This window comes from Ailuropoda melanoleuca, chromosome 7 (assembly GCF_002007445.2).
Source record: "Ailuropoda melanoleuca isolate Jingjing chromosome 7, ASM200744v2, whole genome shotgun sequence".
Classification (NCBI taxonomy): domain Eukaryota; kingdom Metazoa; phylum Chordata; class Mammalia; order Carnivora; family Ursidae; genus Ailuropoda; species Ailuropoda melanoleuca.
Genome location: NC_048224.1, coordinates 23405433 through 23424347, shown reverse-complemented (window position 1 = coordinate 23424347; position 18915 = coordinate 23405433). Strand labels below are relative to the sequence as shown.

Genomic DNA, 18915 nt, shown 5'->3' with positions numbered 1-18915 from the left:
GCTGCCAAGTAACTTATAAAATACCTTTAATTTTCACAGCTTTTTAGATTTCAGAATTTTAGGTAAGGAATTGTGGACCTGTGCTTTCATAAAATAGGGTAATATAATACATGCTATTTTTTAGAGGAAAAACAACTAATTTAATTGTACCTGTAAATGACTGAATAAAAAGAAATGAAGGTCGAACCAAAGGAATTGCCTCACTTTACATAAATGTTTTTTTTTTCAAAATAAGTATTATTTCTAAGATATTTTTCCAAAGTTAAAAAAAGAGAGTAAGAAAAATAGTAAGAGATTGGAGTCATTATGTTGGAACTATCTGTGATGGAGATCTTCCCTATATGTTCTCAAGTACTATTATGCTCAAGGCCCTCCAGATATTTGGTAACATTCCCTTTGGTATCTTGAAATTCTTAGATAATATAATCTACTCATATAGATAATGAAAACAATAAATATAATGCCTAATACATATGAAAAAATTGTTATAAAATATAGTACTATGTATATCAGTATTTAAATCCTTGGGCCTAAAGATTTAACAGGAGTTATAAGAAGAGAAGCCATTCCATTTAAAATGAAAGCAGAGGTGCAATGGACACTAGAATAAAACATGTGGTTAAATAATTACAGAGAAGACTTATTTGTGTAAGTGAAATAGGGAAATAGCCTTGATCAAAGCAAAAATAACATGACAAATACTAGGTGGAGATAATGAATATGCTATTGTTGCAAATGAGCTGGCTCTTTTCAAGGAAGATGTAATAATCTTCTATGTGTGTCATGGGATGGGATAGTGGGAGAATCTCAGAACTCACACACCTATCTAGCTATCTCACTGCATTTTGCAGCAAATATTTAGTTTCTGCGACCTTTGTGAACTTGAAGACCATGTCCTTCAAGAGTTGATGGGAAATAGAGAAAGATTTGAAAAAAAGCAGACGCTAGAGAGAAACTGTGTGCAGACCTTTGGGGACAGTATCAGATAAGAATGAAAGCCAACAGGAAATCTCCAAATAAATCATTTCAATACGTAGTTTTCACAACATAGATTTCCTACCGCTTTGCTGCAAATATTTTTTAAAAAATTTGTATAGAATGGCAATACAATATTTTAAAAAACCTAGCTTTTATGAAATTCATTGACATCTCTACATTCCATTTGTCTCTATTAATTTAATAATGTATGGTATGAAATTTAAAAAGGAGTCTCAAGTCTCCCTTTGAACATTTGCATTCGGTTTCATTGTTTTTTTACTAATCTATCCCTGCAGCGAAACTCTTTTAAACTAAATACTTAGTTTGAAATGCTATAAATACTTTAGTTCTTTCCAAGAAGTGGGTATGCAAATCCCAACTATGTCCCCAACTTTTCATAATTAGACTGATCAAACTGTTTTGGCTTCAAAGTCTTATTACTCTTTTAAATCCATCTTTCTGTTTATTTCTTCTCACTTAACTCTTCCTGCAAATGTTGGCTAGTGTTCCACTGGTTTCGAATGTATTAATCTCCCAGTCAGGTATTGTGAATTCAGTCCTATCATTAGACCTACTTAACTAATAGCATCACACGCAAGCAAAATTTCCAAACCCGCGCTTCTATGCCGTTTTCCTTCAGGGAGGAGATGGGAGAACTCTTTTCCGGAGTGGGCGGAGCAGTCGCAGCACGCGCGCAGACGCAGAACTCCCAACAGCCGCTCGAAGCTCCGCCCCTCACGCACTTCACGCCCCTCTGTCGTACACGCCGTCTCCGGAGCGGGCGTCGGACGTCGAGCGGAAGTGGTGTAAGGCGGCCGCGGGAGGTGTATTGGGTTTGTTGCGCGACTGGGCCTAGGAGTGGACTGGTTTGTGCCCCCGTGAAGATATCACTATGTCGATCGAAATCGAGTCCTCCGAGTGAGTCCTGCGGTGGCGGAAGTTCGCGAAGTGGCGGGGGCGGGGAGGTGAAGGGTGTGAAGTGGAAGATGCTCAGGGGGAGGCGTCTGTGAGCCTAGGGAGTGGAGGGCTTTTCCTTGCCCACAAAGAAGCTTCTTGGATCTGGCTACCTCGGAGGCGGGCCCGCTAGAATGTAGCGGACGAGAAGCCCAAAGCCCCATGGGAGGCTGCACGGGGCCAGGAGGAAGGCTAGGCCTTGAAGATCTGAGTTCTAGCCATCGCCGACTGCTGGCGTGTTCTGTGACTGATCAAATTGCCCATCCATTCTGGACTTCAGTCTGATTACCTGCACAAGGGAGCTTGGGTTCTAAGCTTCCTTCCCTTCCCGCTGCCCCTTCAACAGTGTGATTCATTTCCTCTGTGCTTACATGGCCCCTTTGCTTTTCTCTGCCCACCCTGCTGGCTGTGTAGGCGCCTAGGAGCTCCCTTTCCTTGTAGTCTCAGTGCTTAGCACACCGTAGAGGCTCATACCCTTGGAATGAATGAACGATTAGCTGTTTTATCAAGCGGTATCTGGCGCTGAATTTTGATTGGTCAGAGAGTTTTCTGTAGCTACAGAGGAGAGCCAGAATCTGAAGATTGGGTCAGAAGAATGATTGACTTGGGGGGTGGGGTGAGGGCGGAATAATGACTGAAGAGGGTCTTCAGTGAACTTTTTAAGGACTTCCCCCCTCTACTTTGCCCTTGCCCATACTTAATATTTAAACTTGAGACAGAACATTTGTGTCCTTCGAGTAAGTAAGGGAGTGGACTTGTCCTGAACACCTGCCACAGGAGGAAGGGAGGTTTATTCATTCAACAAATACTGAATTCGACTATGTACTGGTCTAGACCCTGGGGATGCAGTAGGAAACAAAACGCAAAAATCCTTGCCTTTATAGAATGTACATTGTGATTGGGGAGGGCCTACAACAGACAAAAACAGTAAGTAAAATATGAGACTTAACAGATGGTAGTGTTATGGAGAAAAATAAAGCAAAGAAGAGTAATAGTGCTGGCAACTAAGACAACTAAGTCAGGGCAGGAGTTGGAAAGGATTCCATGCTTTGGGATCTAAATAAATAGCGGACACCAACCATTCTCCCATTCTTGGGCTGCTGCATGCTTGCTTGCTTGTTTGTTTTTAAGATTTTATTTTTAAGTAATCTGTGCACCCAGAGTGGGGCTTGAACCCACAACCCTGAGATCAAGAGCTTCACACTGTACTGACTGACCTAGTCAGGGGCCCCTACATGGTTTTATTATCAATAATAGCTACTATTTAGTGAGTATTTTCTATGCTAGTCAGGCTATAAACAGTATAGTCAACCCTACAGGGTAAGTATTTTTCTTAACAAATGAGGAAACAGGCACCGAGATGTTAACTGACTTACCCAAGGTCACAGTGAGTGACAGAACTCTGATTCAAATCCCAGCCTATCTCCAAAGCTTTTAGGTCTTTATGTATTACAGTTGACCCCTAAATAACATGGGTTTGAACTGTGCAGGTCTACTTATCTGAGGATATTTTTATAGTATAGTACTGTAAGTGTATGTTCTCTTCCTTATGATTTTCTTTTTTCTAGCTTGCTTTATTGTTAGGATACAGTATATAATACATATAACATACAGAATATATGTTAATTGACTGTTTATGTTATCAGTAAGACTTCTGGTCAACATCAGGCTATTAACATCTAAGTTTTGGGGGAATCAGAAGTTAAACGCAGATCTTTGACTGTGCCAGGGGGTCAGTACCCCTAACCCATGTTCAGGAGTCAACTGTGCATTGTGTTTGAAGAAAGTAAATTTGATTTGAGGTGTGTCAAATACGAGATTTTTACAGGAAGCGTGCCTTTTTTGGGAGTGCAAATGGAAGTATGCTAAGAAAGATAGTAGGTACTAGAATAGCAGGGATCTAAACCTGAGTATCTCTTAAAGGGGCCATCAAGTAGCAGTAATCAGTTCCCTTCTGCAGGAGTTTTTCAGAAGAGGGTGTTTGCTTTCCTATCCAGGGATGTGTGCTCAAGAGCCACATTGTCCCCCAAAAAACCCAAAAAACAAAAAACACCACATTGTCAGTTTGAGTCTTCATTTTTCCATTTATCTTTGTCACTTGGTAAAATCCTTATCTGTAAAATGGACATAATAGTAATACCTACCTCATAGGATTGTTTTGAGGAATAAATGAATCAATATGCCTGAAATACTTAAAACAATGCCTGGTATATAGTAAATACATAATAAACAGTAAACATTGTTCCTTGTTTTATGTTTGTTATTTCCCCCTGATAGAGGGAATTGACTAAATTCCAATCTGAACTTCTTTCCAGCCAGGACAGTCTGACCCTCTATATTCCTGCTGTCCGAAGAAATACAGTATGAGGGGCGCCTGGGTGGCTCAGTGGGTTAAGCGTTTGACAGTTGATTTCGGCTCAGGTCATGATCTCAGGGTTGTGAGATCAAACCCTACAACAGGCTCTGTGCTGGGTGTGGAGGCGACTTAAGATTTTCTCTATTTGCCTCTCCTTCTGCTCCCCCCACCTTTAAAAAGAAAAAAAAAAATACAGTGTGAGCCACATAGGTACTTTTAAAGAAAGAGGGAAAACAGTGTATTACAGCATTGCACAGTGAAGTTTTACAGTCTATATGAACAGATTCTTCACCAGATTCCTTACTAAGCCCATGATCAAGAAGTTTTAACTATAAATAACTATATTTAACTATAAATAACTTTAAAGTTTTCTGTCACAAGTTGAAAGTGGTTGCTTCTCTCAATATTTGGAAATTATCTGGCTCCTCTTTTCCTTGGAAAGTGAGTCCACAATGTTTTTATTTCACTTGTCCTGAAAATTTGGTAATAAAGGCAATGGGTAGGTGTTACTTTGTTTTGCTTTTACATACAGTATAGTTCTACTTATTTGTTCAACAAATCCCCATTAAGAAAATAAATCTCAATTCATATTTTTTTTATCATTTAAAAAATAGACCAAATCATCCTATAAGCATTTCGAGTATATTGTGTCAATGACTAGACTAGGTATAAATATTTCACAAAAGTGTACACAGTAGGGGCGCTTGGGTGAGCTCCTTTGGGTAAGCTCAGGTCATGATCTCAGGATTGTGAGATCAAGCCCTTTGTTGATTCTCTCTCTCCCTCTCCCCCTCCCTGCCACGCACTCACACACACTCTCTCTCAAATAAATAAATCTTTTTAAAAAGTATTCAACGGTAATCATACAGGTTAATAAGAAACTTGGCATAATAAAAAGATCTCAGGCCTTGGAAGTAAGAGAGTCACCTTGTTACCAGCTCCCTTTCTAGCTGACTGTGAGACACTGGGCGAATTATTTCCCCTTTCTGAACTCCAGTTCTTGAATTTTGACGTGAAGGTTGGACTGGATGATTTTCAAAGTCCCTTGTACCTCGAGATTCTGTGATTTTTGGAAAGTTTTACTTATATGATAAAGAACTGGAAAGCAAATAGTGAAAGGAGGATGGCTGAATAGAAGAAATAAGCCAGGAGGGGCTTTATTTTGTGGACTCTTTGGTGTGTGATGATTCCTGAGGTAAATGACTTGCTTTCTTTTTTCAGTGTGATCCGTCTTATCATGCAGTACCTGAAGGAGAACAGTTTACACCGGGCGCTAGCCACCTTGCAGGAAGAGACTACTGTGTCTCTGAATACCGTGGACAGCATTGAGAGTTTTGTAGCTGATATCAATAGTGGGCATTGGGATACTGTTTTACAGGCTATACAGTCTCTGAAATTGCCAGACAAAACCCTCATTGACCTCTATGAACAGGTAAGAGTAGAGGTGATGCTGATCCCCTTGAATTGGTTTATTGTGGGCCCCCTCACTGGGAGGCATCAGCGAACATTCCTTGAAGCACTGTGGACTGTAACAGCCCTTAAAACTTACACTGTCAAGGCTTGAGTACTACTTTGTATGTTTTTTTCCTCTTTTTTTTTCTTTTTTTTTTTTGAAAAGCCAAGATTTTCCTAAATTAAAATTATTTTTTAAGTGATCACTAAATAAGCTGTTCTGATACCAAGTAATATATTATAATTCAGTTCTGGCACTAACCACCCGGAGTTAGTGCAGGCCCTGCAAGCTAAAGGCTCAGTCCTCCACAAGATTCCCTTTACTTCAGATACAAGCTGCACTTTTTGGGGGTCTCAGGCCACCTGCACTTCTGACCAAGTGGATGCATATCTGGGGGTCCCCATGACCCCTTCAGAATTGATAATTCACTAGAATGAATCACAGAACTCAGGAAAGTGCTATATTTATGATTACAGTTTTATTATCAAGAATACAGATCAGGGGGCGCCTGGGTGGCACAGCGGTTAAGCGTCTGCCTTCAGCTCAGGGCGTGATCCTGGCGTTCTGGGATCGAGTCCCACATCGGGCTCCTCTGCTGGGAGCCTGCTTCTTCCTCTCCCCCACCCCCTGCTTGTGTTCCCTCTCTCGCTGGCTGTCTCTATCTCTGTCAAATAAATAAATAAAATCTTTAAAAAAAAAAAAAAAGAATACAGATCAGGAGCAGCCAAATGAAAAGACACATAAAGGTGAAGTCTAGAAGGGTCCTGAGTGCAGAGGTTCTAGTGCTCTCTCCCTGTGGAATCAGAGCATCTCACCTGGCTTATTAATGTGTTTACCAACCAGGAATCTCCATTGGGGTTTTTATTGGGGTTTCATTTAGTCTTCAGCTCCCCAGCACTCCTTAAAGGGTGGGGTCGCTCAAACCTCAGCCCTCTAATGTGGTTGGTCTTTCTGGCAACCAGCCCTTTCCATGAGCTAGCTTCATAGCGCAAACTCAGATGTGATGCAAGAGGCTTATTAATAATGAAGATATTCTTATCATTAGGAAAATTCCAAGGTTTTTAGAAGCTCTGTGCCGGGAAACCAGGACAAAGATCGTACAAATTAGTTATTATATACTTGTATAATAACAGAATGGGGCTTTCTGGAAATAGGAATGTAATGTTGTTTAAAATAAAAATAGGATAGTTTGTTTATTTACAGTCTACATGAGTTCAGTAATTCCCCAAAGAAAATTTTGTTAACTGGAGAAAGGTTTCTCTGGAGCCCATGGAAATTTTCTCATCTTTAGTTTTCTTCAGCTTCTGTATTCTGAACAGGAAGCCTGAGAGGAGAGGAGATGGGTAGATAAAAATGAAGGACAGAAGTTGAAAGACTGGGGTGGCTCAGTTGGTTAAGCATCTGACTTCAGCTCAGGTCATGATCTCAGGGTCGTGAGATTGAGTCCTGTGTCAGGCTTTGCCACTCAGCGGGGAGTCTGCTTCCCCTCTCCTGCTCCTCCTCCTCCCCTGCCCCTCCCCGCCTCATGCTCTGTCTCTCATAAATAAATAAGGTCTTAAAAAAAAAAAAAGATTGAAGTTACCATTTATAATTGCTTCATTTGTCCACCTGAAAATGCTAGGGAAAAGAGGAAAGAATATTTCCTAATATTGGAAATCATGTTGGGATGCCATTTCTGAATCAGAAATTGTACTGAAAGAGTATTAAGAGAATGCATTGAAACAGACATTTTTTTTCGATTTCCAGGTTGTTCTGGAATTAATAGAGCTGCGTGAATTGGGAGCTGCCAGGTCACTCCTGAGACAAACTGACCCCATGATCATGTTAAAACAAACACAGCCAGAGCGGTATATTCATTTGGAGAACCTCTTGGCCAGGTCTTATTTTGATCCTCGTGAGGTATGACAAGAAACCCTTGTTAACTTTAAAAAAAAAAATGCAAAAATGTACTCTGTTTTTTACCATTTTATTGGATACTGATTTTGATTTAATTTTTGAGAATGATTCTGTACTGTTTGTGTATGTTGATCGAAATTTACATAGGCCAAAGAGAACACTCTTATTCTGTTCTCTGAGTATTTGAAGGTCTTCCCTCCTCTACACACTGTATTTTAGAGGGTTGTATGTTGATTAGTAAAGAAGCAAATATTTACTCTAATTTCCACATTAGCCCAAGTACTTATTTGACCTTGAAGTGCTGCCTGACTGCTAGTATATATACTGTGCATTCGTGTCCCTTCGCCCAACAAGTGCAGTTTTCTCTCAACTTTTTTAGTTCTTAGAAATCTTGTGCTTTTGTCTTAGCCAGTTATGCTTACTGGTAGAGTGTGATGACTGATACTCTCTTCTTCTTTCCAAACTTTGTTATATGTTTCATTGTTTCTCACCCAGCCTTTGACTAGTCTAAATAGGAGGAAGAATTTAATAGGTCCTAGATGGTGGAAAGTTAGGGTAAACTCACAGAAACCATGAGGATAAAGGAAAGAATTACCTTTAGATTACCATGGCAGGATTCAAGTTAGAGGTGGTGAAGAACTTCTGGGCTGGCAGTCATTGGACTGAAATAAATTACCAAATAATTACTAAAAGAATCCTCAGCTCTGCCGATTTTTCAGAAAACTGGAAGGACAACTCTGGCTTTGACGTGGTTTACTTGGACCCTTTCAGAAATAACAGTGTGGATTGGCTGACCTCAATTCTCTACCAGTTTATACTTTTGAAATCCAAGTGGGGAGAGTTGGGAAGTTGTCTGAACTAATTAATATAATTAATCCCTTTTTTAACCAGGTAGTTTCTTTTTGTGTGTGTGTGTTTTTCTAAATGTTTCTGCTTGGGGCACCTGGGTAGCTCAGTCAGTTGAAGCGTCTGCCTCAGGCTCAGGTCATGATCCCAAGATCCTGGGATCGAGTCCCACATCGGGCTCCTTGCTCAGCGGGAAGCCTGCTTCCTCTGCCTGCTGCTTCCCCTGCTTGTGCACGCTCTCTCTCTCTGACAAATAAATAAAGTCTTAAAAAAAATAAAATGTTTCTGCTTGATGATTATTGTTGTTTTTAAATAAGCACGCTCATATCTTGGAGCCACTTCTTAGAATGATGCTGCCCCTTCTCCTTTTTCAGGCATACCCAGATGGAAGTAGCAAAGAAAAGAGAAGAGCAGCAATTGCCCAGGCCTTAGCTGGGGAAGTCAGTGTGGTGCCTCCATCTCGTCTCATGGCATTGCTGGGGCAGGTAATTGTGGAACTGAAATTTCCCTGAACTCCTAGTACTGTTTCCTATACATAAACTGTATGTACAGGCTAGAGAAATCAGACATTCTTAGAACTGGGGACTACCTACAGAGCTGCTTGTACCAACAGCTGTGCCATGCCACCCTCATCTTTCCTGGGAGAAGCAGTATAGCCTAGTGCTTAATAGCATAAGCTCTGGAGTTAGTTAGAATTAGAATGATTGTAGAATTTATCATTCCATCTGGGATGGCTTGAGGGTACTGTTGATCATCATGCCATTGAAATAAATGTTTACCGTAGTTAGAATCCAGGATCTCTCACTTACCAACTAATGTGGTCTTCGGCACATTACCTAACTTTTCTGGACTTTTTCTCCCCCCCCTTAAGTAATCTCTACACCCAGTGTGGGGCTCAAACTCCCGACCCTGATCACATTAAAAGCTCACAAATTGATAGGAAAAATAGTAAAAATTCAGTAAAGTGAGCAAAGAACATAAATAAACAGTAAACAGAAGAGGAAATAAATTGGAAGTTAAAATAAGAGTTGGCAAATGATCTAGCCTAGTACATCAGTCTTCAAAATCCATGATTTTTCCACTCCCTGTAATGCAGTCATAAACACTGTTGAAGTTGCAACTTTTTGGGAAAACGGTTTGGCAGTGTATATCAAGAGCCTTTAACCATTCATATTTTCTTTTTGATTCAGTAATTCTAGGAATCTATTCTAAGTGAGTATTATCCCTCAAATAGAAAAAGCCTTACGTTCAGAAGTGTTTGTTGTGGCATAATTTAGCTGTGTAAAAAATTGGTAGCTGTGTGACCGTCCATTAATATATTAATTAAACTGTTAAACATTCACTACGTAGGGTATATTTTATAGCCTTTGAAATAGTTACGTCATTGCATGATCTGATGAGAGGTGAAAACAGAATATAAAATTTTATATAGAACATAGTAAGGGGGAAAACACTAGAAGTTATACATAAAATGCTAACTAACAGTGGCTGTATTTGGATGTTGGGATTATGGGAGGTTTTTGTTTTCCAAATTTTGTTTATAATAAAAGTCAAAGCTCTAATAAATAGATGTGGAAATATGGATCTGTTGGCTCTCAGAGTTCCTTCCACCCTGGGATCAGCCTGTGTTCCTAAGACACACAGAGTTGCACAGATTATGTTTTATTTGGATGGCCAAAGATGTTTGGGTGTGAATGTTAACCTGATCCTCCCGGCTTGGCTTTGAGCAATCAGGACTAGAGCTGAGAAGCACCCAAACAGATTAGTGTACGTTTCTTTGCTCACAGGCACTGAAGTGGCAGCAGCACCAGGGGTTGCTTCCTCCTGGCATGACCATAGATTTGTTCCGAGGCAAAGCAGCTGTCAAAGATGTGGAAGAAGAAAAGTTTCCTACACAACTGAGCAGGCATATTAAGGTAGGATCCTCAGATACTCAGCCATTTGCTAATCTGTTGAGGACTCTGTGCTTGCTCAGCCAGACCGTGTGCCGGGAGCTTGGGTTGGGGAGCAGAGCTCATTCTCCTGCTCTGAAAACATTCAGCTTGCTGCTCGTGACCACTGGGTTCCTCCTGGGGTCTGGCAGTGGCACACCTCAGAAGTATATCCATAAATTTGGCAGCTGGCCCATCCTCTGCCCTTGCACTTCCTTCTGAATGACGAATGGTTAGCTCTTTGGTTAAGCCTGAACTTTCTGTGTATTCGTCCTGTTCAACATTGCTTTTTTGCCTGTTACATGTACCAGGCATGGATTGTAAAGCAGGCTTGTGTGGTGTTTGAGGAAAATAATTTTATCATCTTATGGCTGGTTCTTGGGTTTTTTTTGTTTATTTTTTAATCTGAGACTTTTCTAGGAAAAAGCACAATCACGTAATTGCTGCAATTCCCTCAGAATTACAAGCATATTTGCTACTTTAGCATCTCCTTTGTATTAGTTTCTCTCTGGGTTTGTGCTCTTACTGAATTTATGGATTTTGAAATATTTCATATTCCTCAAATCTTGGACTTTGGGTTAGAACTTTGAATTTATGTTTTCTGGATTATATGTTCTGATTCACATGTAAAGATATTTCTGAGTAGCACTATTATAATTACCTGGCTGAAACAGCCTTGAGACAGATAGAAATCCATTATAATTATGCTGCTGGGCTAAGATTTTCTTTTATAAACACTTTCCTTTTCTGGCATTTAAAATGAAATTCATAATAGAGCTTTTCTCTGTTCTCATTTGTCTAATGTTCTGTAGTTTTCGTCTGTTATTGGGAACATTGCTGGTAAATGCTCAGGATACATCTCCTAGGCAATTAGCCTGTCAGCTCTAATTAGTTCTAGAGTCAGTCAGCCACACGTTATCACGTGATTAAATGAAGGTCATGAAAAGAAACAGGATGGAAAATTTGTTTACAAAACAGTATAGGAAAACACATTTGTTTTGGAAAAATGAATTGTTTTCCCTAGATGTACAACATATTATCTCATATTGAGTGTGAAAGTCATACAGTAGTGGCTGCTTCAGGTAAAAACTTACTGAGTATTTTAATAGGATTATTTGTTCCAAGTCCTGTGCTAAAATAGCTCTTTCACATTGCTTTGGAAGTACCAACTTCACATTAAAAAAACTAGTTTAAACTAAGAACCCCAACCTAAAACTGGTCAGAGAAAATATATCCATTTTTTTGTGTCCAGATACAGAAATACCCCTCCAATACTCTGTAACATAGGCTGGCTATGACTTTGTACTAGGGCAGGATTTCTCAAAAGGTTAAAATGGAAATTGTTTTATGGTCAGTAGATAAAAATGGGTGTTTCATTGTTTCATTTGAAACAGTTTGGTCAGAAATCACATGTGGAGTGTGCTCGATTTTCTCCAGATGGTCAGTATTTGGTCACTGGGTCTGTTGATGGATTCATTGAAGTCTGGAACTTTACGACTGGAAAAATCAGGAAGGTAAAGTATTTAAAATATATTAGCTTTTTTAATGGGAGAATTAGCTATTTTTTGTTTTTTAAATTATCTGTTATTTTTACAATGTAAGTTTATTTTTTTAATAAATAATATGTACATCCGATACAGCATTTTTTTAAAGATAATATTCATTTGAGACTGAGAGGGAGAAGCACACTTAAATGTGCATGAGTGCTAGCTCGAGCATGAGCAGGAGAAGGAGTAGGGGGAGAGGGAAAGGGAGAAGCAGACTCCCTGCTGAGTGCAGAGCCAGATGCAGGGCTCCATCCCAGGACACAGATCTTGACCTGAGCCGAAGTCACTTAACTGACTGAGCCACCCAGGTGCCCCCATCTGATACATTTTATAAAATAGAAAAGTTATTCAGTAAAAGAGTCTTGAGCCTATCGTTGTCCCTCCGCTGGTCAGTTCTTTTCCTTGGTCTAGCCAGGGTTATCAGTTATTTATGTAACCTTCCTGGAATTTCTAGATACAGGTAAGCAATGACTTACTGTTTCTAATTTAAGGTAATTGTAATACTAATTGTTTATCTTATTATGAATGAAGTTGAATATCTTTTTATATGTGAAAAGCCACCAATATTTCCTATTCTGTGAAGTCTTCGTATCCTTGCCTATTTTTCTTTTGAATTCTTATTGATTTTTAGGAACAGTGTGAGGATATCAATCTTTGTAATATGTATTGCAAATATTTTTCAATTTTGACTGATGCTTTTGACATTGCTTATCATTTTGTTTTATAAACTTAATTTTTTTGTATCATATTTATCCATCTTTTTCTTCTGTAACTTCTAATGCTTTCATGTTTCATTTTATGTTTAATTTTTGATCCATTGGAATTTGTTTAGAGGGAGGAAGTTGGTGTCGATTCAACTAAATTTTTTTCCTAAATAGGTATTTATTGACTATCCACTGATTTAAAATACAATCTTTATCATAGAATACTAACTTCCACTCCATGGGTAGTGAATTCATGAGTGATTTTCATTTTCCTTTTCGTATATTTCCTTATAGTTTGCTTTTTTTTTTTTTTTAAAAAAACCATGACGCAGTCTTACTTTGTAATTAGGAAAAGATAAAGATACTTTGTTCTGAACAGTAATGGATGATAAAAGACACATCACAATTAAGTAGATTAGTCAATATATGGTTTTAGGAAAAGTAGCTGGCAATTTGGACAAGTTATTGGTTTTTCACATCATACCCCTAAAATAAGTTCAGATACATTAAAAATGTACAATGTGGAATTGTAGGGGAATTTGCATAGAAAAAAGATCAGTAGGGGCGCCTGGGTGGCCCAGTCGTTAAGCGTCTGCCTTCGGCTCCGGGCGTGGTCCCTGCCTTCCAGGATCGAGTCCCGCATCAGGCTCCTCCGCTGGGAGCCTGCTTCTTCCTCTCCCACTCCCCTGCTGTGTTCCCTCTCTCGCTGGCTGTCTCTCTGTCAAATAAATAAATAAAATCTTAAAAAAAAAAATCAGTAAGCAAAAGATGTAGGGTGTTAGATTGGAATTTTTTAGAGTATTTGAAGTGTGTAAAATTTACTTATTCCCAGCACTATCAGTTGTTCGTTAGGAACATGTGTACATGGCATTAGTATTTGCTTTGGAAATTTAGAGTGGGCCCAATCCGTTATTCTGCTTTTAGTGAGTTTATAGAAATCTGGCATAACTGGGGGTTTTGTGTTATTTTGGTAACTGCTTATCTTTGTTTCGTTTAGGATCTTAAATACCAGGCCCAGGATAACTTCATGATGATGGATGATGCCGTCCTCTGCATGTGTTTCAGCAGAGATACAGAAATGTTAGCAACTGGGGCCCAAGACGGAAAAATCAAGGTATCTATTAGTGGCACAGACTTTTATATGTAGACATTTTGAGACTTCTGCGGTGAAGTAGTTACATGTGATAGCTTAGGAACAGCTGCTGTTCGTTGAGCATCAACTTCATGCTAATGTACTTTTTCTTGTTTAATCCTAATAATTCTGCCTCGGGAGGTTTAATAATCAGTTTAAGGTCACAGAGTCGGTAAGGGATAGATTGGGACTCTGATTCAGATCTGCTCCTCATGCCCTTTCTGTTGTCCCACCCTAGCTCTCCTTATATGATGTGTTGTACTGGGGTTTTTTTGGGGGGGGGAATGGGATGGTCTGCAGTTGATGAGCTGTGGTTTGTATTTAATTGCTGGTAAAACACCCTGGGCTAGATAAAATACAGAAGTGGTCTCTGCTAAGTGAAGTTTGAGTCTAAATTTTTGTTTCAATAATTTATAAGGAAAGAGGTTTAAGTTTCAGCGGATTCAGTTACTGCAGTCTGTGAAGCAGCCATATTCAGCTATTAGTGTACATTTTTAATGCTGTTTTAGTACACTACTGAGCATTGCATCTTGCTTGGTCTGCAGGCTAGAGTGGGACTCTGTTTACAAGCTTTTACTATTTTTTTTTGTAAAGGTATGGAAGATTCAGAGTGGACAATGTTTAAGGAGATTTGAAAGGGCACACAGTAAAGGTGTTACCTGTCTAAGCTTTTCTAAGGATAGCAGTCAGATCCTTAGTGCCTCTTTTGACCAGACGATTAGGTAAGTAAGAGTCCCCAAACTCCTTTACTTGGGTTTGCTATGATGAAGCACTGGAGGGAGGTACTCGTGGTTCCTTTATGCTTTCACCAGGATGGCGTTATATGAAGAGTGAGTGTATGTGAGACCTCACTATTATTTTGTTCATCTGAGTCTACCCAGAAGAGAGATTAGAAAGGGATTATAGCAGTGTTTCATGTTTCTCAAAATGTGATTTTTTTTTTTTTTTAAAGATTTTATTTACTTATTCGACAGAGATAGAGACAGCCAGCGAGAGAAGGAACANGTTTCATGTTTCTCAAAATGTGATTTTTTTTTTTTTTTAAAGATTTTATTTACTTATTCGACAGAGATAGAGACAGCCAGCGAGAGAAGGAACACAAGCAGGGGGAGTGGGAGAGGAAGAAGCAGGCTCATAGCTGAAGAGCCTGATGTGGGGCTCGATCCCATAACGCCGGGATCACGCCCTGAGCCGAAGGCAGACGCTTAACCGCTGTGCCACCCAGGCGCCCCCAAAATGTGATTTTTTGATCCACCTGCATCAGAAGCACCATAGAGGACATATTACAAATATAGCCAAGACCTAGAAGTCTGTCCCTGAACAGAAGCCTATGTTATTATTGGCATATTTTCTTCCAGTCTCTGTGCCAAGCTTTTGTTTTGGTTTTGTTTGACATAATGAAAATTATACTGCATGCATAATTGCCTCTTTCTTCACCTGATATTATAACTTGAGCTTCTGTAATTCATTGAAAGCATATTTAACATCTGGTCCCAACTGCAGTCTATAGAATATATTTTATTTATAAACTATTTTTTTAAGATCGTATTTATTTGTGACAGAGTGAGTGAGCGAGAGAGAACACACGAGTGGCAGGAAGGGCAGAGGGAGAGGGAGAAGCCGGCTCTCTCCACTGAGCAGGGAGCTTGAAGTGGGGTTTGATCCCAGGACCCCGGGATCATGACCTGAGTCAAAGGCAGACGCTTAACTGACTGAGCCACCCAGGCGCCCTGCAGTCTGTAAAATATTAATTGTTCATTTCTTTTTGTTTGTGATAGAATTCATGGTTTAAAATCTGGGAAAACATTGAAGGAATTTCGTGGCCATTCCTCCTTTGTTAATGAAGCAACTTTTACACAAGATGGACATTATATTATTAGTGCATCCTCTGATGGCACTGTAAAGGTTAAGTATTTGCTACTGGTCTGTTTTGGGGTTTCTATTTTTGTCCTTTTAAGAGTTCTCAGTGGTGATAATGATGATGATTGTGGTGGAGTAAACTTTTTTACTAGCTGTTCTAGCTGTAAATGAGGTGAGCCTGAGACAGTAATATTCTTTCGTGAATCCCTATTGACCTTGGGTTTCAAACTTACAACATCAAAACAGACTTTATCCTGTGTAGGAAAAGAGGAAGGGTGTGGAGGCCTATACTTAAGTCATGCCCCATTTATAGTGGTTAAAGTCTATCTTGATACAGGTGTGGGTCACCCACAATAGTCAAGTTTACAAAGGGCTTAGTGGCCAGATAAATAGATCTCTTTTGTTGCACAGTTTCACCCCACCCCTGACCCTCCACATTTAGGGGCCTTCCCAACAGCATTTATAGAGGGGCAGGAGAGGTGCAGAGTAAAACAGCCCTCTCTCAAATACTCATTTACTGTCCACAGCTGTCAGCTGAAAGTAGTGGATCTTTAGCACCTTAAGAGGTTTAGTTATTTTAATAGCATTTCCTAGAAGAGATGAGAAGTCCAAATAGAAAATTGCTGGAGATCTTTGAGATAATCCATTTACTTTCTAGACTACTTTTAAAAATTTATTTTATATTTTATTTTTTTTTAAAAGATTTATTCATGAGAGACCGGGGGGGTTGGTGGTTGCAGAGGGAGAAGCTGGCTTCCCACAGAGCAGGGAGCCCAATACAGGACTCGATCCCAGGACCCTGAGATCACGACCTGAGCCGAAAGCAGCTGCCTAACTGACTGAGCCACTAAGGCACCCTGGACCTGCTTTTAAATTGCCTTATGTATGTGTGTAGTTTGTAGCAAAAGACCTAAGCATTTTAACACAAATGCCTAAAAGACCACCCTCAGAAATTGCTGGTTCCGGCTTGGGAATGGAACCAGGACTCTGAGGGTAGGAAAGTCTTCTTCAGGTTGGTTGGGGAGATACACAGAGCTCTTAGTATTTTAGTCATGGGATTTGCCCTTTTTGTGCTTTGTATATGGGCCTTTCAACCTGTAAAATGCCAATGGGAGGTAGCGTGTCTATCCCTCTTTGTCTTGTGGTCTTTTCCTTTAGTTCTTCAATGAGTCAGGTAAAGCATCTCACTGAGTTTTTGGACAGAAAACACTGGAAGCCTTAGAACTCTTCACTAAAAAGTTCATTTCTCTCCTAAAGGCAATTGGGCTTTAGAGAGGAGATTGGGGCAGATGATAGCAGTATAAATTAGGAAAATAAACACTGGGGCAATTAGTGGGGCAGTTATTTCCTCCTGTTTACAGGTATTCAGCATCCGTTTTGTGCTAAGCTATTTGAAAGCACAAAGGAAACAACACAGTCCGTGCCTTTAAGCCTTTTGTGTGTGTATATATATATACACACCTCATTAAGTGAATGGGGTCCAGACAATGCCATTCAAGATTTGGTGCATTCCTTCTCTGAGCACAGCTCAGATTTCAATAACTGTGATGTCTGATTTAACCCCATCAGTTCATAACAGCCAAGAAGGGCAAGGTGAAAAGCATGAGGGTGGGGACTGTTACCAGAAGAGAAGTTGGGCTAGGAGAGGTAATACACATGGCCAGGAGTGACTTCTGCTTCATGGATCCTCATGCGTGCGTCACCACTGTGGCTTCTGTTCAGTGGTTCAGGCTGTTTGCTGGTATCATTTGTGGAGCTTTTTAAAAATGGACATGCCTGTGCTCCACCCCCGAGCTGTCAGATCAGAATCTCAGGATAGAGTCCTGAGCATATAATTCTAAAAAGCCCACATTTTATTTTGAAGTCCAGATAAGGGTAGCTTTCTGGTTATTTGACAGTAGCAGTGTTGATACATAGTAAATTTTAAAGATATATAGCTCATTAGGAAAATTTTTTAAGAAAAGATCATAGATTTTAAAAGGTTTTATCATATAGCTTTGTGACTTTTGTTGATAACCAATTAATCAGCAAACATGATAAGTGCTTACTATGTAATGGGAAAGCTAGGTATTTGATAGGACTAAAAATCAAGAAGCTTTTCTTTTTTTCTGAGTCAGTTTTGTTTTTAGTTATCAAATTTTCATTTTTTTAATCCCCAAACTTTAGAAATTCTTATACCCAAAATATGTTAATACCTTAAATTTTTGTGTCCTAGATCTGGAATATGAAGACCACAGAATGTTCAAATACCTTTAAATCCCTGGGCAGCACTGCGGGGACAGATATCACTGTCAACAGTGTGATCTTGCTTCCTAAAAATCCAGAGCACTTTGTGGTGTGTAACAGATCAAATACAGTGGTCATCATGAACATGCAGGGGCAGGTGAGTGCTCAGAAAGTGCCTTTGCACAGATCCCGTGGGCCCTTCCGGTAACCAAATACGGGTTCATCACTCCAAAAACCGTATATAGTTGACCCCTGAACAATACAGGGGTTAGGGGCACTGACCCCCTGGGCAGCAATTGGCATATTACTTTTGACTCCCTGCAAAACTTAACTACTAATAGTCTACTGTTGACTGAAAGCCTTACCGATAACATAAACAATTGATTAACATGTATTTTGTATGTTATATGTATTATATACTGTATTCTTACCATAAAGTAAGCTTAGAGAAAAGATGTTATTAAGAAAATCATAAGGAGGGGCGCCTGGGTGGCACGGCGGTTAAGCGTCTGCCTTCGGCTCAGGGCGTGATCCTGGCGTTATGGGATCGAGCCCCACGTCAGGCTCCTCTGCTATGAGCCTGCTTCTTCCTCTCCCACTCCCCTGCTTGTGTTCCCTCTCTCGCTGGCTGTCTCTATCTCTGTTGAATAAATAAATAAAATCTTTAAAAAAAAAAAAAGAAAATCATAAGGAAGAGGAAATACATTTACAGTGACATATTGTATTTATTTTTTTAAAAATCCATGGGGTGCCGAATTAGGCAGAAGAGCATGTGACTCTTGATTTCAGGGTCGTGAGTTTGAGCCCCATGCTGGGTGTAGAGATTACCAAAAAAAAAAAACAACCAACCAACAAACAAACATTAAATTTAAAAATCTAAGAGGACATGCGCAGTTCAAACCTGTGTTTTTTTTTTTTTTTTAAGATTTTATTTATTTGACACAGAGAGAGAGACAGCCAGCGAGAGGGGGAACACAAGCAGGGGGGGGGGGAGAGGAAGAAGCGGGATCCCAGCGGAGGAGCCCGATATGG

The 18915-nt window shown here is 39.8% G+C and overlaps 1 protein-coding gene across 1 annotated transcript in view; it reads left to right on the top strand.

Annotated features, from left to right (window-relative positions):
• The first annotated feature begins 1741 nt into the window (after positions 1-1741).
• The window catches only part of SMU1 (SMU1 DNA replication regulator and spliceosomal factor), a 20287-nt gene continuing 3113 nt past the window's right edge, over positions 1742-18915 (top strand). Inside the window, exons 1-10 of the mRNA XM_002926173.4 lie at positions 1742-1896; positions 5510-5720; positions 7488-7640; positions 8858-8968; positions 10271-10399; positions 11809-11928; positions 13663-13779; positions 14392-14519; positions 15576-15702; positions 17873-18040. Of these exons, the coding sequence (XP_002926219.1) occupies positions 1871-1896; positions 5510-5720; positions 7488-7640; positions 8858-8968; positions 10271-10399; positions 11809-11928; positions 13663-13779; positions 14392-14519; positions 15576-15702; positions 17873-18040 (1290 nt within the window). The 5' untranslated portion in view covers positions 1742-1870. The remainder of the gene's footprint in view (positions 1897-5509; positions 5721-7487; positions 7641-8857; positions 8969-10270; positions 10400-11808; positions 11929-13662; positions 13780-14391; positions 14520-15575; positions 15703-17872; positions 18041-18915) is intronic.